Source organism: Salvia miltiorrhiza, chromosome 6 (assembly GCF_028751815.1).
Source record: "Salvia miltiorrhiza cultivar Shanhuang (shh) chromosome 6, IMPLAD_Smil_shh, whole genome shotgun sequence".
Taxonomy (NCBI): domain Eukaryota; kingdom Viridiplantae; phylum Streptophyta; class Magnoliopsida; order Lamiales; family Lamiaceae; genus Salvia; species Salvia miltiorrhiza.
Genome location: NC_080392.1, coordinates 8,465,341 through 8,480,385, shown reverse-complemented (window position 1 = coordinate 8,480,385; position 15,045 = coordinate 8,465,341). Strand labels below are relative to the sequence as shown.

Genomic DNA, 15,045 nt, shown 5'->3' with positions numbered 1-15,045 from the left:
CTTAACTTAAAAATAAAATAAAAATCCAACAAAACAAAATAAAAACAAACAGAAAACAAACTCGTTCTATCCAAAATTAAGATTACTAAAAATATTAGATAAATTGTTTCAGTTGTTTATTTTCAAAAATGTGTTTTTTAAGCTACAACAACTTTGTCATGTTATGCTTTAAATAGAAGTATGGTTTTATTAGAGTATATGCAATAGTGATATAGTAGTGTTTGTGCTTGATGATCATATTTACTAATTATATTTCTTAAGTAGTAGTACTATGTAATACTATTAAATATGAATCACACACTATGTACACATGAACCGTTTAGATTGTGCCATTTGGAAATTCATTCTTTATTTTTTAATTAAATAAAGGGTAAGATTGCCGTAGCTCCTACTTCTTCTTCAACCACCTTATCACCGCGTTGTCGCCGTCTATCTCCTCCTTTCACCTCTCAAATACGTTTTTCTTTTAAACCACCCCTCCCCCCCCCACCCAAAAAAAAACAATACCAACTTTTCTCATTGATTATTAAGGCCAAAACAATAGCAACGACAATGAAATAAATAAGTATTAATATCTCTAAATAACCACTTTACTTAACAAAAAGTTAATAATGACCATAAAAATAAAAATATATCAATTCTAATCACTTTTTAAGTAAAATATACTATTTTACCTTTAATGAAATTGTAATAAAAAAATAAATAAAAGCAAAAAAGTAAATTAAAAGAATAAAAATAAAAACATTTTTCAATATATGAATTTTATGTGGAACACGTATAAATTCATCTAACAGAGTTACGAATTGTGAAAAACAAATTTTTGCTACCTTTGAAATTCGAACTCAGGACCACAAATTCATCCAACAGGGTTACGAATCAACCGTAGATCTTGATGATTTAAGGACTGCAAATTATTTATATTTTATATTTTAAGAAGCGTTTTTATTTTAGTCCTCCCATATATATATACACAACCCTATATATATATATATAGAGTCTAGAGAGAGAGAGAGAGAATGACTACTGTTAGAACACCTCTTAAAATAAGAAATAAGAATTAGGAAAAATATATGAATTTTATGTAGAACACGTATGAATTCGCTGTATAAATGTATGAATTGCGAAAAATAAACTTTTGTTACCTTTGATATTCGAACTCATGACCATGAATTCATTTAACAGGTTGATGAATCAACCGTAAATCTTTCGTGGACGAATATATTATATTTACAAAATCTCGATTTTTTAAAAATTGTTATTGTTTTTTTTTACTATTATTATTATTATTATTCCCCCCGTCTCACAAAAACATGAACATTTTTCCATTTTGGGGCGTCTCACAGAAACATGAACATTTTTATTTTGGTACACTATCTCACCACAATCCATTTTCATCTCTACTTTTTATAAAGTGGGACCCATTTTCCACTCACAATACAATTTTATCTAATATTTTTTAAAACTCGTGTCATTTACAAATGTTCATGTTTTTGTGAGACGGATGGAGTATTATTATTATTATTATTATTATTATTATTATTATTATTATTATTATTATTATTATTATTATTATTATTATTATTATTATTATTATTTCTTTGATTAGATATTCATTTTTTTAATCTAAAAAAGGTTACATTAAATCATTTTAAACCCCAAACTATTTTGGCACTATCATTTATATCCTGAACTATTGAAAATATTTTTTTAAATCTTGAACTATTAATTTTGTATTAATTGCACCCTTTACCTTTTGAATTTTTAATTAATAAGGGATATAATCACGTCGTTTTATATAAGGTCAAAAAAAGAATAATTCTAATTAGATCGTAGCATCTAGCGAGGCACATCAAAATATTAGAATAAAAAAAATAAACGAATGATATAATTGATATACAATTAATTAATTCAAAATTTTAAAAATTATTTTCAACAATTAAGAATATAATTTGATTGTACGAAAAACTCAAGCAACACACTATTCCGCCCAAGTTTGAAGTATCTATGAAATCACAATTCCCAATTGACGCTAGAAAATGGGATGAAAACCGAAGACGTAAACACTGTAGATCCAATTTGGGCAAAAGCTTCTTCCAATTCTCACATTTCCCGGGCGGCCACTCCTTATAATTACTAGCAGCGCCGCCGCACCCTCCTCCCTTATTCGCCGTTGAGCTCGGGGACAATCGAATGGGCAATCCGAAGCAGAAGTGGACCTCCGAGGAGGAGGAAGCGCTGCGCGCCGGCGTAGCGAAGCACGGCGCTGGAAAGTGGAAAAATATTCAGAGAGACCCCGAATTCAACCACCTCCTCTTCTCTCGCTCCAACATTGACCTCAAGGTACGTCTGAATGTACATTTACTGAGGTTTATTTTCTGCGTTTAGTGAGTAGGTCCTTCAGTTGATTGTTTTTGGCGGTTACGTGTTTTTATTTTCCCCAATCGTGTCTCTTGGTGCTTGCTGGTTCCAGCATTGTGGCATGTGTGGATGAATTGAATTGGGGAAATCATGGAATATATGGAGTTGAGTGTCTGGGCTTTCGAGCGGTCGTTGCTCCGATGAAGATTCTCTTTATCAAAAGAGTTCATAGACACCATTTCAGTTTTTCGCAGAATATTCTACGTTCTATCAGGAAAATTTCTATCCCATTGAAAGTGGATTAACGCGATTGTCTTCTGCAAGTGCCGAGGGCATGTATATATAATAAATTAACATTACTTTCATTTTTAGGTCTTCCTTTCGGTTCCATTTCAAAATTGTATCGGCTTGTCTCTGTATGTACTGGAGAAGAATCCTGTCACTTTCTATGTGGAGGAAATGATTTGTTTGGGTATTATGTGTCATTGCTACTCCACGTGCATATATACAAATAAGCTCTCTGAATCTACAAACTGATCTAATTTTTATGAAGAGAGAGAACAAATATTATACGCACTATGTAAACCAGAAAAAATACAAGTAGTTGATCTGTGGGTTGCTTATGCAGGATAAATGGCGGAACTTGAGTGTAGCAAACGGCCAAGGGCCTAGAGATAAATCAAAGACACCAAAAACAAAGGCGAGCCCTGCTGAATCCCCTGCAACTCCACTCCCTGCTGCACAGACCTCTGCCATTGTTCCATATTCTCAGGATAAGTCAGCTGATGTAGTCATGTTAGATTCTTCAAAGCCCTTACCTGAAGGAAATAGTGCTGCCAAGTAATGTACTGCTATTATTTTCTCAATATTTATTATGCTAATCTCGGTCTAGTGATCTGGTTAACCTGAAGTATTTTTCTAATCTATTGATGTTGTAATGTCTGAGATATGACTAATGATATTCTCCCTCCGTCCACCAAGAGTGTAACACTTCTTGTGGACACGAGTTCTAAGAAAATAGTTGGTAGATGTGTGCTAAGTATAAATGAGTGGTTGTGGTTGAATTGAGTGTGGAACCATATAGAAATGAGTAGTTGTAGTTAAAAGGAGAAAGTGGGGTCTTGTCCCAAGAAAGAAAGTGTTACACTCTTTGTGGACGTCCAATCGGGTAATTGTGTCATACTCTTGGTAGACGGAGTGAGTATGAGTTATGAGCTTCTTGATGTATTACCTATCTTGGTTGGCATCAGGCAATACAATTGAAATGTGCTTAAATAGACTCTAGATAAGAGTGTTGGTCCACGGTGGGCATGAGAAAGTCCCGAGACTGATTAGACTTTCCCTATAAAGATTCTTGCAATGGTCAACATTTCTGTTCACTTACAACGTTGTATCTCAATAGGCTGTAAGAAGTCCATGGGAGGACATCACCGGAGACAGCTGTAATCTAGGCTCAAGCGTTATTTTTCTGTTGCCTTTGTTTTATTTCAATTAATGAATAATTGCATTCTTCTCAGGTATAATGCAATGATATTTGAAGCATTGTCTACTCTTAAAGAGCCAAATGGATCAGATTCTGGTGCGATCGCTACCTATATTGAGGTTTGTCTCTAATGTCATCTTTAATGATTTCTACGTCATGTTTTACTAAAATTGGTTGCAAGTACTATTAGCTTGAAATTGTACTTTTTGAGGATCTCCGAATTGGAATTAAAGTTCTCTCCTCAAGATGTGGTAGGGATCAATAGTTCATTAATGCTTGACCTGCAAGTTGAAGTTTCAGAGCGCATAATGTCACCGATGATAATATCTCAAGAAGTAGAACATGTGTTAGAGGCCAGATCTTGCGTATTGCTGTTACAAGTTTGTCTGTATGAATTAGGTTTCAACATTTAAATGATATCTTTTGGTATGCTCTTTTGGAAATATTGATTATCTTGATTTTATACCCTCACTTTGTGACGCCCGGGCAGAAGTAAGGAGTGATTGTGGTGCACAAGGCACGGACAAAGAGCGGCTCCTATTAATGCTTTGAAGTGGAACGAACCGAAAGAGAGAGATTCTAAGAATATGCAAGAATGAGACTGCATATTCGAGGAGATCTTAAATGCATTACTCGTACCAACAAGATGCATCTTCTTTTCTGGTGACCATGTGGAAGAGAAAGAGAGATTCTAAGAATATGCAAGAAAGAGAGAGATTCTAAGAATATGCAAGAATGAGACTGCATATTCGAGGAGATCTTAAATGCATTACTCGTACCAACAAGATGCATCTTCTTTTCTGGTGACCATGTGGAAGAAACTTCAAGGTTAAGCTTGCTTGACTTGGAGAAATTCCATGATGGGTGACCCCCTGAAAGTTTCTTAGGGAGTGTGCGAGTAAGGACAAAGTACACTAGAAAAGATTCATGTTGGTGACTTAGATCTCTATCTCTTTAACCGTTTTCTGAAAAATCTCCTGATGCTTTTTAGTTTTTTTTTACCAACTGATTTTTACCGTTTACCTTAGAAGACAGTCCATATCTCTGAGCAACCCTTTTTACAACCTTTTTACACTATAATTTGCCAAACACTTTAACTACCAAAATTGTCTTCATAAATTGGTTAGGAAGAGCTTACTTTTAATACGAGAGCAAACATTTGTTGTGGTTGTTTAGACTTAGGGGGCGTTTACTTTGATGGATTAGCCTTGATAGATAAAAATAGTAAGACTAATCTCTTGTTTACTTTGATGGATTGAAACTTTGGGATATCCCAAGACTCTTGATTATTTTTATCATGTAAGCTAGTTTTGCCTGATTCTTATCCCATTGAAAAAGTGAGATTGGAGAAATCCCACTATTAAGGATAACAATACTCAATCATGCAAGTAAACGCCCCCTTAAAGTCCAACTTATATAGTCAAAGAATTTGTTTTATTTTCTTTGGCATTGTAGACTATAATATTTAAACTGGCGATGGCAATTGGTTGTCTCGCCCAACCACTTTGATATCATCAAGGGTTTTAAAACAAGAACTTTTTTGCTATATGTTTTACAGCAAAGGCAGGAAGTACCACAAAATTTCAAGAGGGCATTGAGTTCTAGATTGAGGAGGCTTGTGCAACAAGATAAACTTGAAAAGGTAATTTTGTATTTTGTAACTTTGGTTGGTTTTTATTGATGTACGGAATGCTAGGATTCAAGATTTCTGCTTGAACTGATGGCTCAGCTGATATTCTTTGTCTTGTTCATACATCTATTCTTGTTTCTACTTTCCTTGAGATTTGATTCTGCCTCTGCCCTCTGGATCGGTGAAATTGTATCTGAGTTATCTGTTCTTTTTATTGATGTAGCTACCACTGAATTTCCTACTGCCATGTGAATAACTGAGATGTTTCTGGAGTAGTCAATGTTTTGCTGGACATCAAGTTTCTATCTTCTATGACTAAAGAAAAATGGCCACACTTGTTTTTCGCTATTTCCATATAACTAATGCGTTCATGGTACTGCTGAGAGGATTTATTATATAGCTCTTCAGCTTATTATAAAATGAAATAAAGTTTTGATCTTTCTTTAAGATTTTGTAATATGCTTGGCATCTTTTTACTAAACTTATATGTACTTTAAATCATCGGACTATGTTGTGCTTTTACTAGTTAGCTATGAAACTTGTTCCTGACCTCACTGAGTTGAAAAATTGGGCCTCCTGTGCAAACATTGGTTGAGCCCTCTGCTTCTAAAAAGATGATTAATTTGATGACTAATTAAATCATTTCGTTGGCAAAAATTGTAATCCATTTAATGCCGAGGGAGTGGGAGCTGATGAATAAGTTATCAATGATGGGAATCCTTTGATTGAACTTTTTTCTCATGGACTACTTGAGATTTCCCTTAGCTTCCTTGATGTTACTTTGTCAAATAAGTGGTCAACTAACCTGAGTCGACCATTTTCTTCAATATTATAGTGAGTGAAAGATGAAGATGCATGAGTCGTAAGATTACAGTGTTTCTTTTTCAAGTTACGGCCTTTTATTGTTTACAGTTCACGTACAGAATCTTTCCTTCTCAGATAACCAAGATAGTCTGGGATCACATGGAGTCAGAAACTAAACATCTTGATATTGCGTTGATTTCAGGTTCAGAATTGCTACAGAATTAAAAATAAAGCTCAGTTAGATACAAGAATCCCCATAACAAGACCGAAAGAGCTGCAGCCGCCCAGACAAGTCCAGAGCATTGGTTATCTAGGCAATACAGTTGAGGAAGCAGCAGTGTCTGCTGCTTACAAAATTGCAGAGGCTGAAAACAAATCGTTTGTCGCTGCTGAAGCAGTGAAAGAGGCGGAAAGGGTTTCCATGATGGCTGAGGACATGGAATCGCTCCTCCAGTTCGCTTCAGATTGTTTCGATCAAAGTATTAGCAGCAAACTCTACTTTCTTCTTATCTCATTTCAGGATAACTATAATGCAAATATATCTGTTCTTGTTGTGTAGTTCTATGATCATAATACACCTGCGTTTTATCTTCATGCTGGCAGGTGCACGAGGCGAAATTATTCTGATGGCATAGGATCTACACTAGAGAAATTTCGATCCCCTTATTTCAGAAACTTGTAAATAACTAAGCAGTTGCTGTATTTTTGTAGACGAAGTGTGTGTGTAAGTGTGTGTACTTGATTCATTTACCAGAAAATGAAAAGATTTTTCAAGCTCGTATTGGAGCTTATTAAATGGCTTACAGGATGAGTAAATCAACAAGATTAATGTTTTTTTTTTTTTGGTTTTTGGAAGAATGTGATTTGGTTTAGAATCGAGGGAGTTTATTTGACTGTCTATAGACTTGGAAGAAAAATCAATTTGTTTTGAAACTGAAGATGATGATTTTTTTTACTATCATCGAATGTTGTCTGAAAATTCTAGGTCTATTTTGAAAGGATTTTCTTTCCCTAATCAGACCACGTCTGCAACTGATAATTTTAAATTTTAAACTACAAAACATAGCTTGGGAGCTAGAAATTTGTTTATATGTGTACTGATTAATTACAGAAGGAAAAAGTTAAATCAAGCTTTCGATGAAATTATGCATTTCTAGGAAGCTATTCTATCATAGAATTTCTATGGATTTAAAAATGGGTTTAATTAAAGGTTGAATTCAGGTGGATGTGGAAAAAAAAAATTATACTACTACTATCAATTAGTACAATTACTATGATTTATTAAATATTTTTTAATATATTTACTATTGCTTAATTAACGAAAAAAGAGGATGAGAATAAGCAATAGCAACTAGCAAGACAACCGTGAAATGTAGCGCGCCATTTCTCCATCTGAATATTTCTGCAACTATCTCAGTCCAACTGTGTGTGAAGCAGAGGAGGATAGAAGAAATGGGAGTGGCACAACAAATGGATTGCAGAAATTGGGAGGAAGATTCCTACAGAGACGCCATTTTGCAAGATAGAGAAACCCTCTCTCGGACCGTTTTCCGGACCGCCTACGCTCCAAACCCTAATCCCAATCCCAATTCCGACCATGTCGTCACCGCCTCCAGCGACGGCTCCGTCGCCGCTTACTCCATTTTCGCCTGCCTCGTAATTCACCTACCTCTTTCTTTATGCCTCTTGTTTGTTAACTATACAATTACGTTTCATTCTGACAATTTTTGGTCACGCAGGAGATGGGCTGCGGACGCTCGAGAGATCGAAAGTGAGTCTGATTTATTTTTATGCGCTGTGATCATGCTCTTTGTTGGTTGTTTACGCGCGTTGGATACTTTTAAGGAAATTGGCTCTTGTTTTGTGTGAAGTTGGTTAGCTGCAGAGCCAGAGTTTGTGATTCGAGGACATGATGGACCGGCTTATGATGTTAAATTTTATGATGATTCTTTGTTGCTGAGGTATTTACTCTAGTTGGGAAAACACTTTGCGTTACATTTCCACTTGCTGGGAATGGAGTAGTCTTTGTAGAATTGGGTGCTCACTAGATTCTGTTTTGAAGTTATATTTGGCTATACATAGTTGTTGCATGAATGCTTGTATCCTGCGGATCGTTTTGTCTTTTCAATCTCTGTGTAATGTTATCAATTGAATTGATTTTTCGAATTATTTAGTTGTGGTGATGATGGTCGAATTCGAGGGTGGAAATGGAAAGAAATTTTAGAAAGCATGGAATCTGAGCGAGGTAATTTTTCTTTTAGATTGGAACAATTTCTTTTTGCAGCATTGTCTTGACTATTCCATCGTTACATGTAAAAATTGGTGCTATTATAACTTCGAAACATTCTTATATTTGTGTGAGCTTTCCTCGAACTTATTCTGCCACAAATCTGGACCATTTAAGGCCACCGTCGGTTTTCGTAGTTTTTTTTTTTCTAGAAATGTTTCTTAGGATTCCTGTATCATGGTACATCTAATTCTGCAAAAGGGTGCCTTTCCATTCGTACTTTTTATGAATTTTCTTCTTTAGACTTTTGGTTGCCCATGTTTACCATAAGATATGAGTTGCCAATTACTAGTACTTTTTATGAATTTTCTTCTTTAGACTTTTGGGTTGCCCATGTCCATAAGATATCAGTTCTGATGCCAATGTTTTTTGATCTATGAAATTTCCTGCATATTTCCTTACCAGTTACCACAAAGCACAAAAGTATTATACCACATATACCTTTTGCTTCTTTGCTCAACACCTTGAGTATCATCTTGTTTCTAAGTGATTATTCATTTATTTTGCAGGAGCCAAGATGAAGCCAGTATTTGACTTGGTGAATCCTCAACATAAGTTAGTTATCTGATTTAAAAATTAAGTGCTAAGATGTCAAATTTATTCTGGGAAACTTTTTGTATTTTACAAGTGATTTTGACTTTGCCTTTTGTTTCAAAATGAACTCTCATCAATTATTACAGTCCCATGTTAATATTGGATGCATATGATATGCGCAATGGGACTTGTTTTGAATCTTTTGATGCACTGGGTTCTTTAAGAAGTAACAATTTCTCCATTTATTCTCCGTGAATCTTTCTAATCTTACCATAGAATGATACGGCGCCACGCGGGAGTCTGAATAGTCAGCTGATACTAATACTTTCTTATAAGATTTATTTGCATGACTGACCTATTTTGACATGAACTATGGCTTCAGGTGGAGGCTTGATGTTTCTCCTACTTTTGTTCATGTTCTTTTATTTTCTTTTCTTATTCTTCTCTCTCTCTCTCTCTCTCTCTCACTCTCTCTCTGAGTCTGATCGAAGACCTTAATAATACCCATAGGTGAACTAAAAATTCATTTTCACCTAAGTTTTGGAAAGTATTCTTTCCACCTATTTTTTCATTACCACCTCATACCAGCTAATCAAAATCAGCCTGCATAACCCCAACCTGTTCCAGAAAAATAGCCCATACAACCAGACAAGGGTATCGTTGCATACAAAGTAAAAATTTGGGTGTGAAATAGTACTTCACAAAAGTTTGGGTTAAAAAAGTACTTCAACTTAAATTGGCTTGTGGTTGTCATTTTTCCCTTTTTAATTTCCAATTGCCCATTCTGTCCACTAATTTTTCCCATTATGTTTGTAGTTTAGAACAGATTCAGCTTCCAAAGTAATAATTCTGTTGTTTTTCTTTATATTGCTTTTACGATCTTTAAACCTTTTTTGTTTCAGTTTTATGTTTATTTATCAATAACTTCCTTGTGTTACTTTATTTGCTTGCAGAGGTCCCTGGGGTGCTCTTTCTCCTATTCCAGAAAATAATGCTATTGCTGTAGACTCTCAGGTTTGAAATATTCTTCTGCTTTTCTAAACTGCTTATGTAGCTTGAATACTGCATGCCTTATTAAGTACGCTGCTTTGACATTTTAGGTTTGTAATTTATTTATTTGTGGTTCTAGCCTTCTAGGAGAAGACAAAAGAAGGAAGTACCGGTCGTAATTCGGGGATATTAATTTGTTCTTTCACTTTGTTATTGGGGTTTCCCATATACAGTATTTCAGATTCTTTGAGCAATTAGATACTTCTAACTTCCACTAACTGCAACAGCATTAAATTCAGATCCTGGAAAACTAATTTGCTGAAAAGTTATGTTTATATTTCTTTTAAATGTTTGCTAAAATTGGTTTATACAAATGAGAACTGAAACTACTTCAGCCTTCTAACTTCCCAGATACTACTGTCCTAGAACCTACCATCATGTTATATTAATTTGATGACATTTCTCACTGGTTGTAGAGTGGATCTATATATGCAGCTGCTGGTGATTCTTGTGCATATTGTTGGGATATGGTATAGATTTTCTTGAGGCTATTTATGTATAGCAGTCTTTTTCTTTTTATAGAAAATAAACTTGAAAAACTACTTCATTAACTTCTTCTGTGTCAATCAGGAGAAATGCCAGGTCAAGATGGTTTTTAAAGGACATTCAAACTATCTACATTGTATCGTTTCGTGCAATTCGAGTAATCAGGTTGTGTTTTCTCTTGTTTGTTTGGTACCCTCTTTATATTGAGCTTCTGACAACCTAAGGTTTAACCCTTGATAGATTGGTTTAAGCTCTCCTTCTCTTTTTTTTTTTTACTTTTCATTCTTGAGTTTTTCCTTACAGATGGAAACTACTTCTAGTTGTTAACCTAATGCTTTTTCTTAAACTCAAAAGATTATATGAGGATCCCCCTCCTCCAACCTTCTACTTTAATTAAAACAATAAATAAGCATAAGAGAGAAAATGAAGAGTCTAGATTGGAGTTCTAGATGACTATCATTGTTCAAGAAAATGTTGCTAGTGGAAAAGCTTAGATGATATAGTGTTAGCGGCTCACTGATTGAACTAAGATGCTTTGAGAGTGAAATTCAAAGTAAAAATTCTCTGGATGGAAGAAGGGAAGCTCCTTTAAATCCATAGTTTTCTTTGAAATTCTGTAATTGAGTTCTGATTATTATTTCACCTTTTTGCATTTCAGATTATTACTGGTTCAGAAGATGGCACAGCACGTATATGGGGTATGTTATAACTGTGTTACTAGGACAAACTGAGCATCTCTGCTTTCTTGTGGGTTATGTTTTTAGTTGGGGTCATGTTCTTAATTTTTTTATCAATTGATTTGACATTACTGAGCAATGACTTGTGATGTAGATTGCAAAAGTGGGAAGTGTATTCAAGTAATTAATCCAGAAAAACAAGGCACAAGCGCTTCTTTTCCATGTGTTAGCTGTATTGCTCTTGATTCTAGTGAGAGTTGGTTGGTAAGAGCAGCTGAACGCATTGTGTATTTATGTATTTTTCTTTTCTTACACTGCAGTATTTGGTCATGTTGTGAAGCACATTACTAAATCATGCAATTGAGTGTGTACATGCATTTATAAGATCTCTAGAGAATACAATTTTATTTATAATGTAAAAACATCGACGTTTAGCAAGATTTTTTGTAGTCGTGACCTTTATTTTAGTTGTGGCCAAATAATCTGAAAGCACTTCTTGGAGAAAGAATATATTCATTTAGTTCTAGAATCAGTTAATGAGCTTATATAAAAAGATTTATGTAGAGATTCATTTACATTAATTGCAGTAGGGATTACCAAGGAGACATTCTTTTCCTTTAGCTTGTAGTTTGAAATGATTTCTGAAATTGTTATGGTGAATGCAGCAATATTGACTATGACCACCTCCTCCTCCTCCCTCTCCCTCATTTTTCTCACTACCATTATATATGTCTCTTATATCTGTATGTTTGCAGGTTTGTGGAAAGGGCCAGTCTTTATCACTTTGGAATCTTCCTGCCCGTGAATGCGTTTCAGTTGCTAGAACTCAGGCTTCTGTCCAAGATGTTACATTTGATGAAAATCAAGTGAGATCTTGCAAATCTTCGTACTACTTTACCCATTCTTTCTTGTCAATGAAAGCTCATAGTTCGTGATCCAGGGTTCAAAGTTTATATTTCAGCTATCTACTTCTAGTGTGATATTTATTGAAACACAGATCTTTTAATGATCATGCTATCTCTAGATACGTATATGATTGTTATTTGTGATTTTAGTTCATCTCCATAGAAACTTATAACCACCTGTTCTCAACTTTTCTGCGGGCAGAAATCAAATAAGTCTCTCAACTTATGACTTCTCAAACTCACAATCTTTGTGAATGCAATTAGGTGTCTATTTTCTTTGTTACCTTATACCCTGCTGGTATTGGTTGGACATTGCATGATCTGTAGAGGCTATATAATGTTTTGGCCTATTGTCTGTGCGTTCTAATGTCTTGTTTCTATGAAACTTTACTCCACTGAAAATGGTTATACTTTCTCTATTGCATCGCCAGTGTTGACTGTTGAATAGTCGTATTTCTAGGATGTTTATTTCAGTTCATCTTTAGCTTTCTGCTTTGGGTTCATCCGCCTTACGTTTGTCATTCCTCAGATTCTAGCTGTTGGAGCAGAACCATTACTCACACGATTAAACATGAATGGAGATATTATTTCACAGATCGAGTGTGCTCCAACATCTGCATTTTCCATTTCTTTGCACCCTTCAGGGGTAAGTTCTGTTTTGATAGATCCTCTGTAATTTCAGTTTTGGAGCTTGTGCTGCTACTATTTGGCAGATATGCGTGTGCAAAAAATATTCTGGATTAGAGCATCTGTGGCCTTTGGTGATGTTAAAGACTCGGATCGTACAATTATGTTAATAGTTCTAGCTTTTGCATTGATTTTATACCATCCCCAACCCCAACGCAAAGAAGGTTAACCGAACAACTTTCTATATTTACTCTAGTTGGTTGAATCGATGTATGAAGATAAACAGCATAATAATCTCCTGTTACTCAGGTTAAGCCTCTATCTACTCACGCTGTCCGTACATTTTTGTGCTTCTTTTCCAGGTAGCAGCAGTATCTGGTTATGGAGCGCTCGTAGACATGATCTCACAATTTGGGAGCCACTTGTGTACATTTCGCTGTAAGGGGCTGTAAGTTTAGTATCTGGCCTTGTTTGTCAACATGAACTTTAATTTGTGAGTGTCAACATCCACTCCTGTCCACTGCCCATCCCGCTTCATCGTCTTCCATGAAAATTAGCGTTAATGTTTTTGTGGTGCAGTAGAATGTGAAAGAACTAATTTTGTAATTCTGTAGCTCATATGAATTATGTCTACCAGCTGATATTTTGTGTCTTCTCCTATCCTCAGATTCTTACTGTCAATTGAAACTCACTTCTACAACTTTATTACATTTAAATTGGGCTTAGCTTGCGTTGCCTCATCTTTATGGTATGTGTTTACCAGCAGTGATAAAGAAAATCTAGAATGACTTACGTTTCTCTTTTTCATTTGATCAAATACTAGACGAGAAATCTGTCATAAAAATTTGAATTCTATTGGAGTTTCGCTTTGCCTTTTGTATTCCAAAACATTTTCTTTTTTGGCTTTGCCATTTTACAAACTACAAATTCGCTGACCATGTGAACACAAATAAATGTGTTTTTTTTAAGGAAACAATTTTTCCGTTTCTTTATTTGACTCTATTCTATTAATTTGTTGCCCAACTTATCTATATCTATATATAATATAAAACACCAATTAAGGATAAAAGTTTAGAAATTAAAAGAGAGTGGGGTGAGAGAAGAGAGAAGAGAGAAAAGTAGAAATGTGAGATAAGTTAGGCTTCATCTACTATCATTTTTTCCCACATTTTCTCTCTCCTCATTTTCTTAGACATTCACCCATTTTTTCTCAATTCCAAAATTTTCTCTCTTCTAACCTATTTTTCATATTTAGATGATTTTCTAAAAATCTTTAAATTTAATTTGTGAAAATATATTCGACATGTATCTTAAATTAAAGATCATGACAAGATTTTTAATTTGATATAAAAATAATTAAATGTGAATTTGAAATAAATAAGTTATTATAATTTAAAATTTTAAAGTGATTATATTTCTCTCTCCTCTTTCTTTTTCTATATTCTTTCATTTTTTCCCCCTCTCTCCTTATTCACTCCATATTATTATATTATCTATATATTAATCTCTCTCCACAAAATTTATCATGTTCTCTTCTCTTTTGATAAAAAGAACAAATAAAATATCAAATTTATTCGTTAGATTACTTTATCAAACATAACATAAAAATATGTAAATAAAAACTTATAATTAAAAAAATATGATGCAGTATTATCAACAAACGTTGAGACGATATTATAAAAATATTTATTAATTTTAATTTTATAGAAAATAATAATCAAATATCAAAGAACTATCTCAAATTTGAGATAGAGTAGATAATATTTTGAACTATATAAATTTTAAAGTTTTAAAAAAAAATACCAAAATTTGTTAAGTTTGTGTTAATTATAATCTTTAATATACAAGGTTTAGGTTCTATTTTATATTCTCCTTTCTTTGAACTTATTTGAACCGTTTTATTTTACTCTCTTTCTTTCTTCAGATATTTATAATATTAGAAAAATAGAAAAATAGAAAAATATCATTATAATATTTTTTTCTAAGATTTGACATAAAGTATATACATCTTTATATAATACTATAAAAGATGAGTTATTTTATTTTGTTTTTGTTTGTTGGTGAAAAAATAATTAAATGTCTTTTTTTTTCTTGCAACAAAACTTACATGATTGTTTGATTATAATTATTTTAATTTAATGCAATTAAGGAGAAGGAAATTTCAAAATGAATTTGTAAAAAAATATTTATTTATCTTAAAATTA

The 15,045-nt window shown here is 33.8% G+C and overlaps 2 protein-coding genes across 4 annotated transcripts; both read left to right on the top strand.

Moving 5' to 3' along the window:
* Window positions 1-1,946: 1,946 nt before the first annotated feature.
* LOC130988431 (telomere repeat-binding factor 4-like) lies at window positions 1,947-7,071 on the top strand. 2 transcript variants are annotated; one of them, XM_057912262.1, is made up of 6 exons: window positions 1,947-2,340; window positions 2,987-3,198; window positions 3,876-3,960; window positions 5,400-5,483; window positions 6,478-6,754; window positions 6,879-7,071. In XM_057912262.1, the coding sequence occupies exons 1-6, from the start codon at window positions 2,191-2,193 to the stop codon at window positions 6,908-6,910; spliced, it is 840 nt and encodes a 279-aa protein (XP_057768245.1). In that variant the 5' UTR covers window positions 1,947-2,190; the 3' UTR covers window positions 6,911-7,071. The 2 variants fall into 2 exon arrangements, with proteins under 2 accessions (XP_057768245.1, XP_057768244.1); XM_057912261.1 differs by having other exon boundaries at window positions 1,974-2,340; window positions 6,478-7,071.
* A 529-nt stretch (window positions 7,072-7,600) lies between these two features.
* LOC130988429 (THO complex subunit 6) lies at window positions 7,601-13,566 on the top strand. 2 transcript variants are annotated; one of them, XM_057912259.1, is made up of 13 exons: window positions 7,604-7,931; window positions 8,015-8,046; window positions 8,147-8,236; window positions 8,450-8,520; window positions 9,072-9,117; window positions 10,050-10,110; window positions 10,563-10,616; window positions 10,717-10,797; window positions 11,291-11,330; window positions 11,464-11,573; window positions 12,065-12,175; window positions 12,744-12,860; window positions 13,204-13,566. In XM_057912259.1, the coding sequence occupies exons 1-13, from the start codon at window positions 7,728-7,730 to the stop codon at window positions 13,291-13,293; spliced, it is 1,107 nt and encodes a 368-aa protein (XP_057768242.1). In that variant the 5' UTR covers window positions 7,604-7,727; the 3' UTR covers window positions 13,294-13,566. The 2 variants fall into 2 exon arrangements, with proteins under 2 accessions (XP_057768243.1, XP_057768242.1); XM_057912260.1 differs by lacking the exon at window positions 13,204-13,566 and having other exon boundaries at window positions 7,601-7,931; window positions 12,065-12,182; window positions 12,746-12,860.
* The last annotated feature ends 1,479 nt before the right edge of the window (window positions 13,567-15,045 follow it).

Bases quoted from the DNA above. Each gene is read 5' to 3' on its own strand.
- LOC130988429 (XM_057912259.1), top strand. From the start codon at position 7,728: ATGGGAGTGGCACAACAAATGGATTGCAGAAATTGGGAGGAAGATTCC. The intron at 8,237-8,449 runs GTATTTACTCTA...CGAATTATTTAG, and splicing joins GATGATTCTTTGTTGCTGAG to TTGTGGTGATGATGGTCGAA. The intron at 10,617-10,716 runs GTATAGATTTTC...TGTGTCAATCAG, and splicing joins GTGCATATTGTTGGGATATG to GAGAAATGCCAGGTCAAGAT.
- LOC130988431 (XM_057912261.1), top strand. From the start codon at position 2,191: ATGGGCAATCCGAAGCAGAAGTGGACCTCCGAGGAGGAGGAAGCGCTG. The intron at 2,341-2,986 runs GTACGTCTGAAT...TTGCTTATGCAG, and splicing joins GCTCCAACATTGACCTCAAG to GATAAATGGCGGAACTTGAG. The intron at 3,961-5,399 runs GTTTGTCTCTAA...TATGTTTTACAG, and splicing joins CGATCGCTACCTATATTGAG to CAAAGGCAGGAAGTACCACA.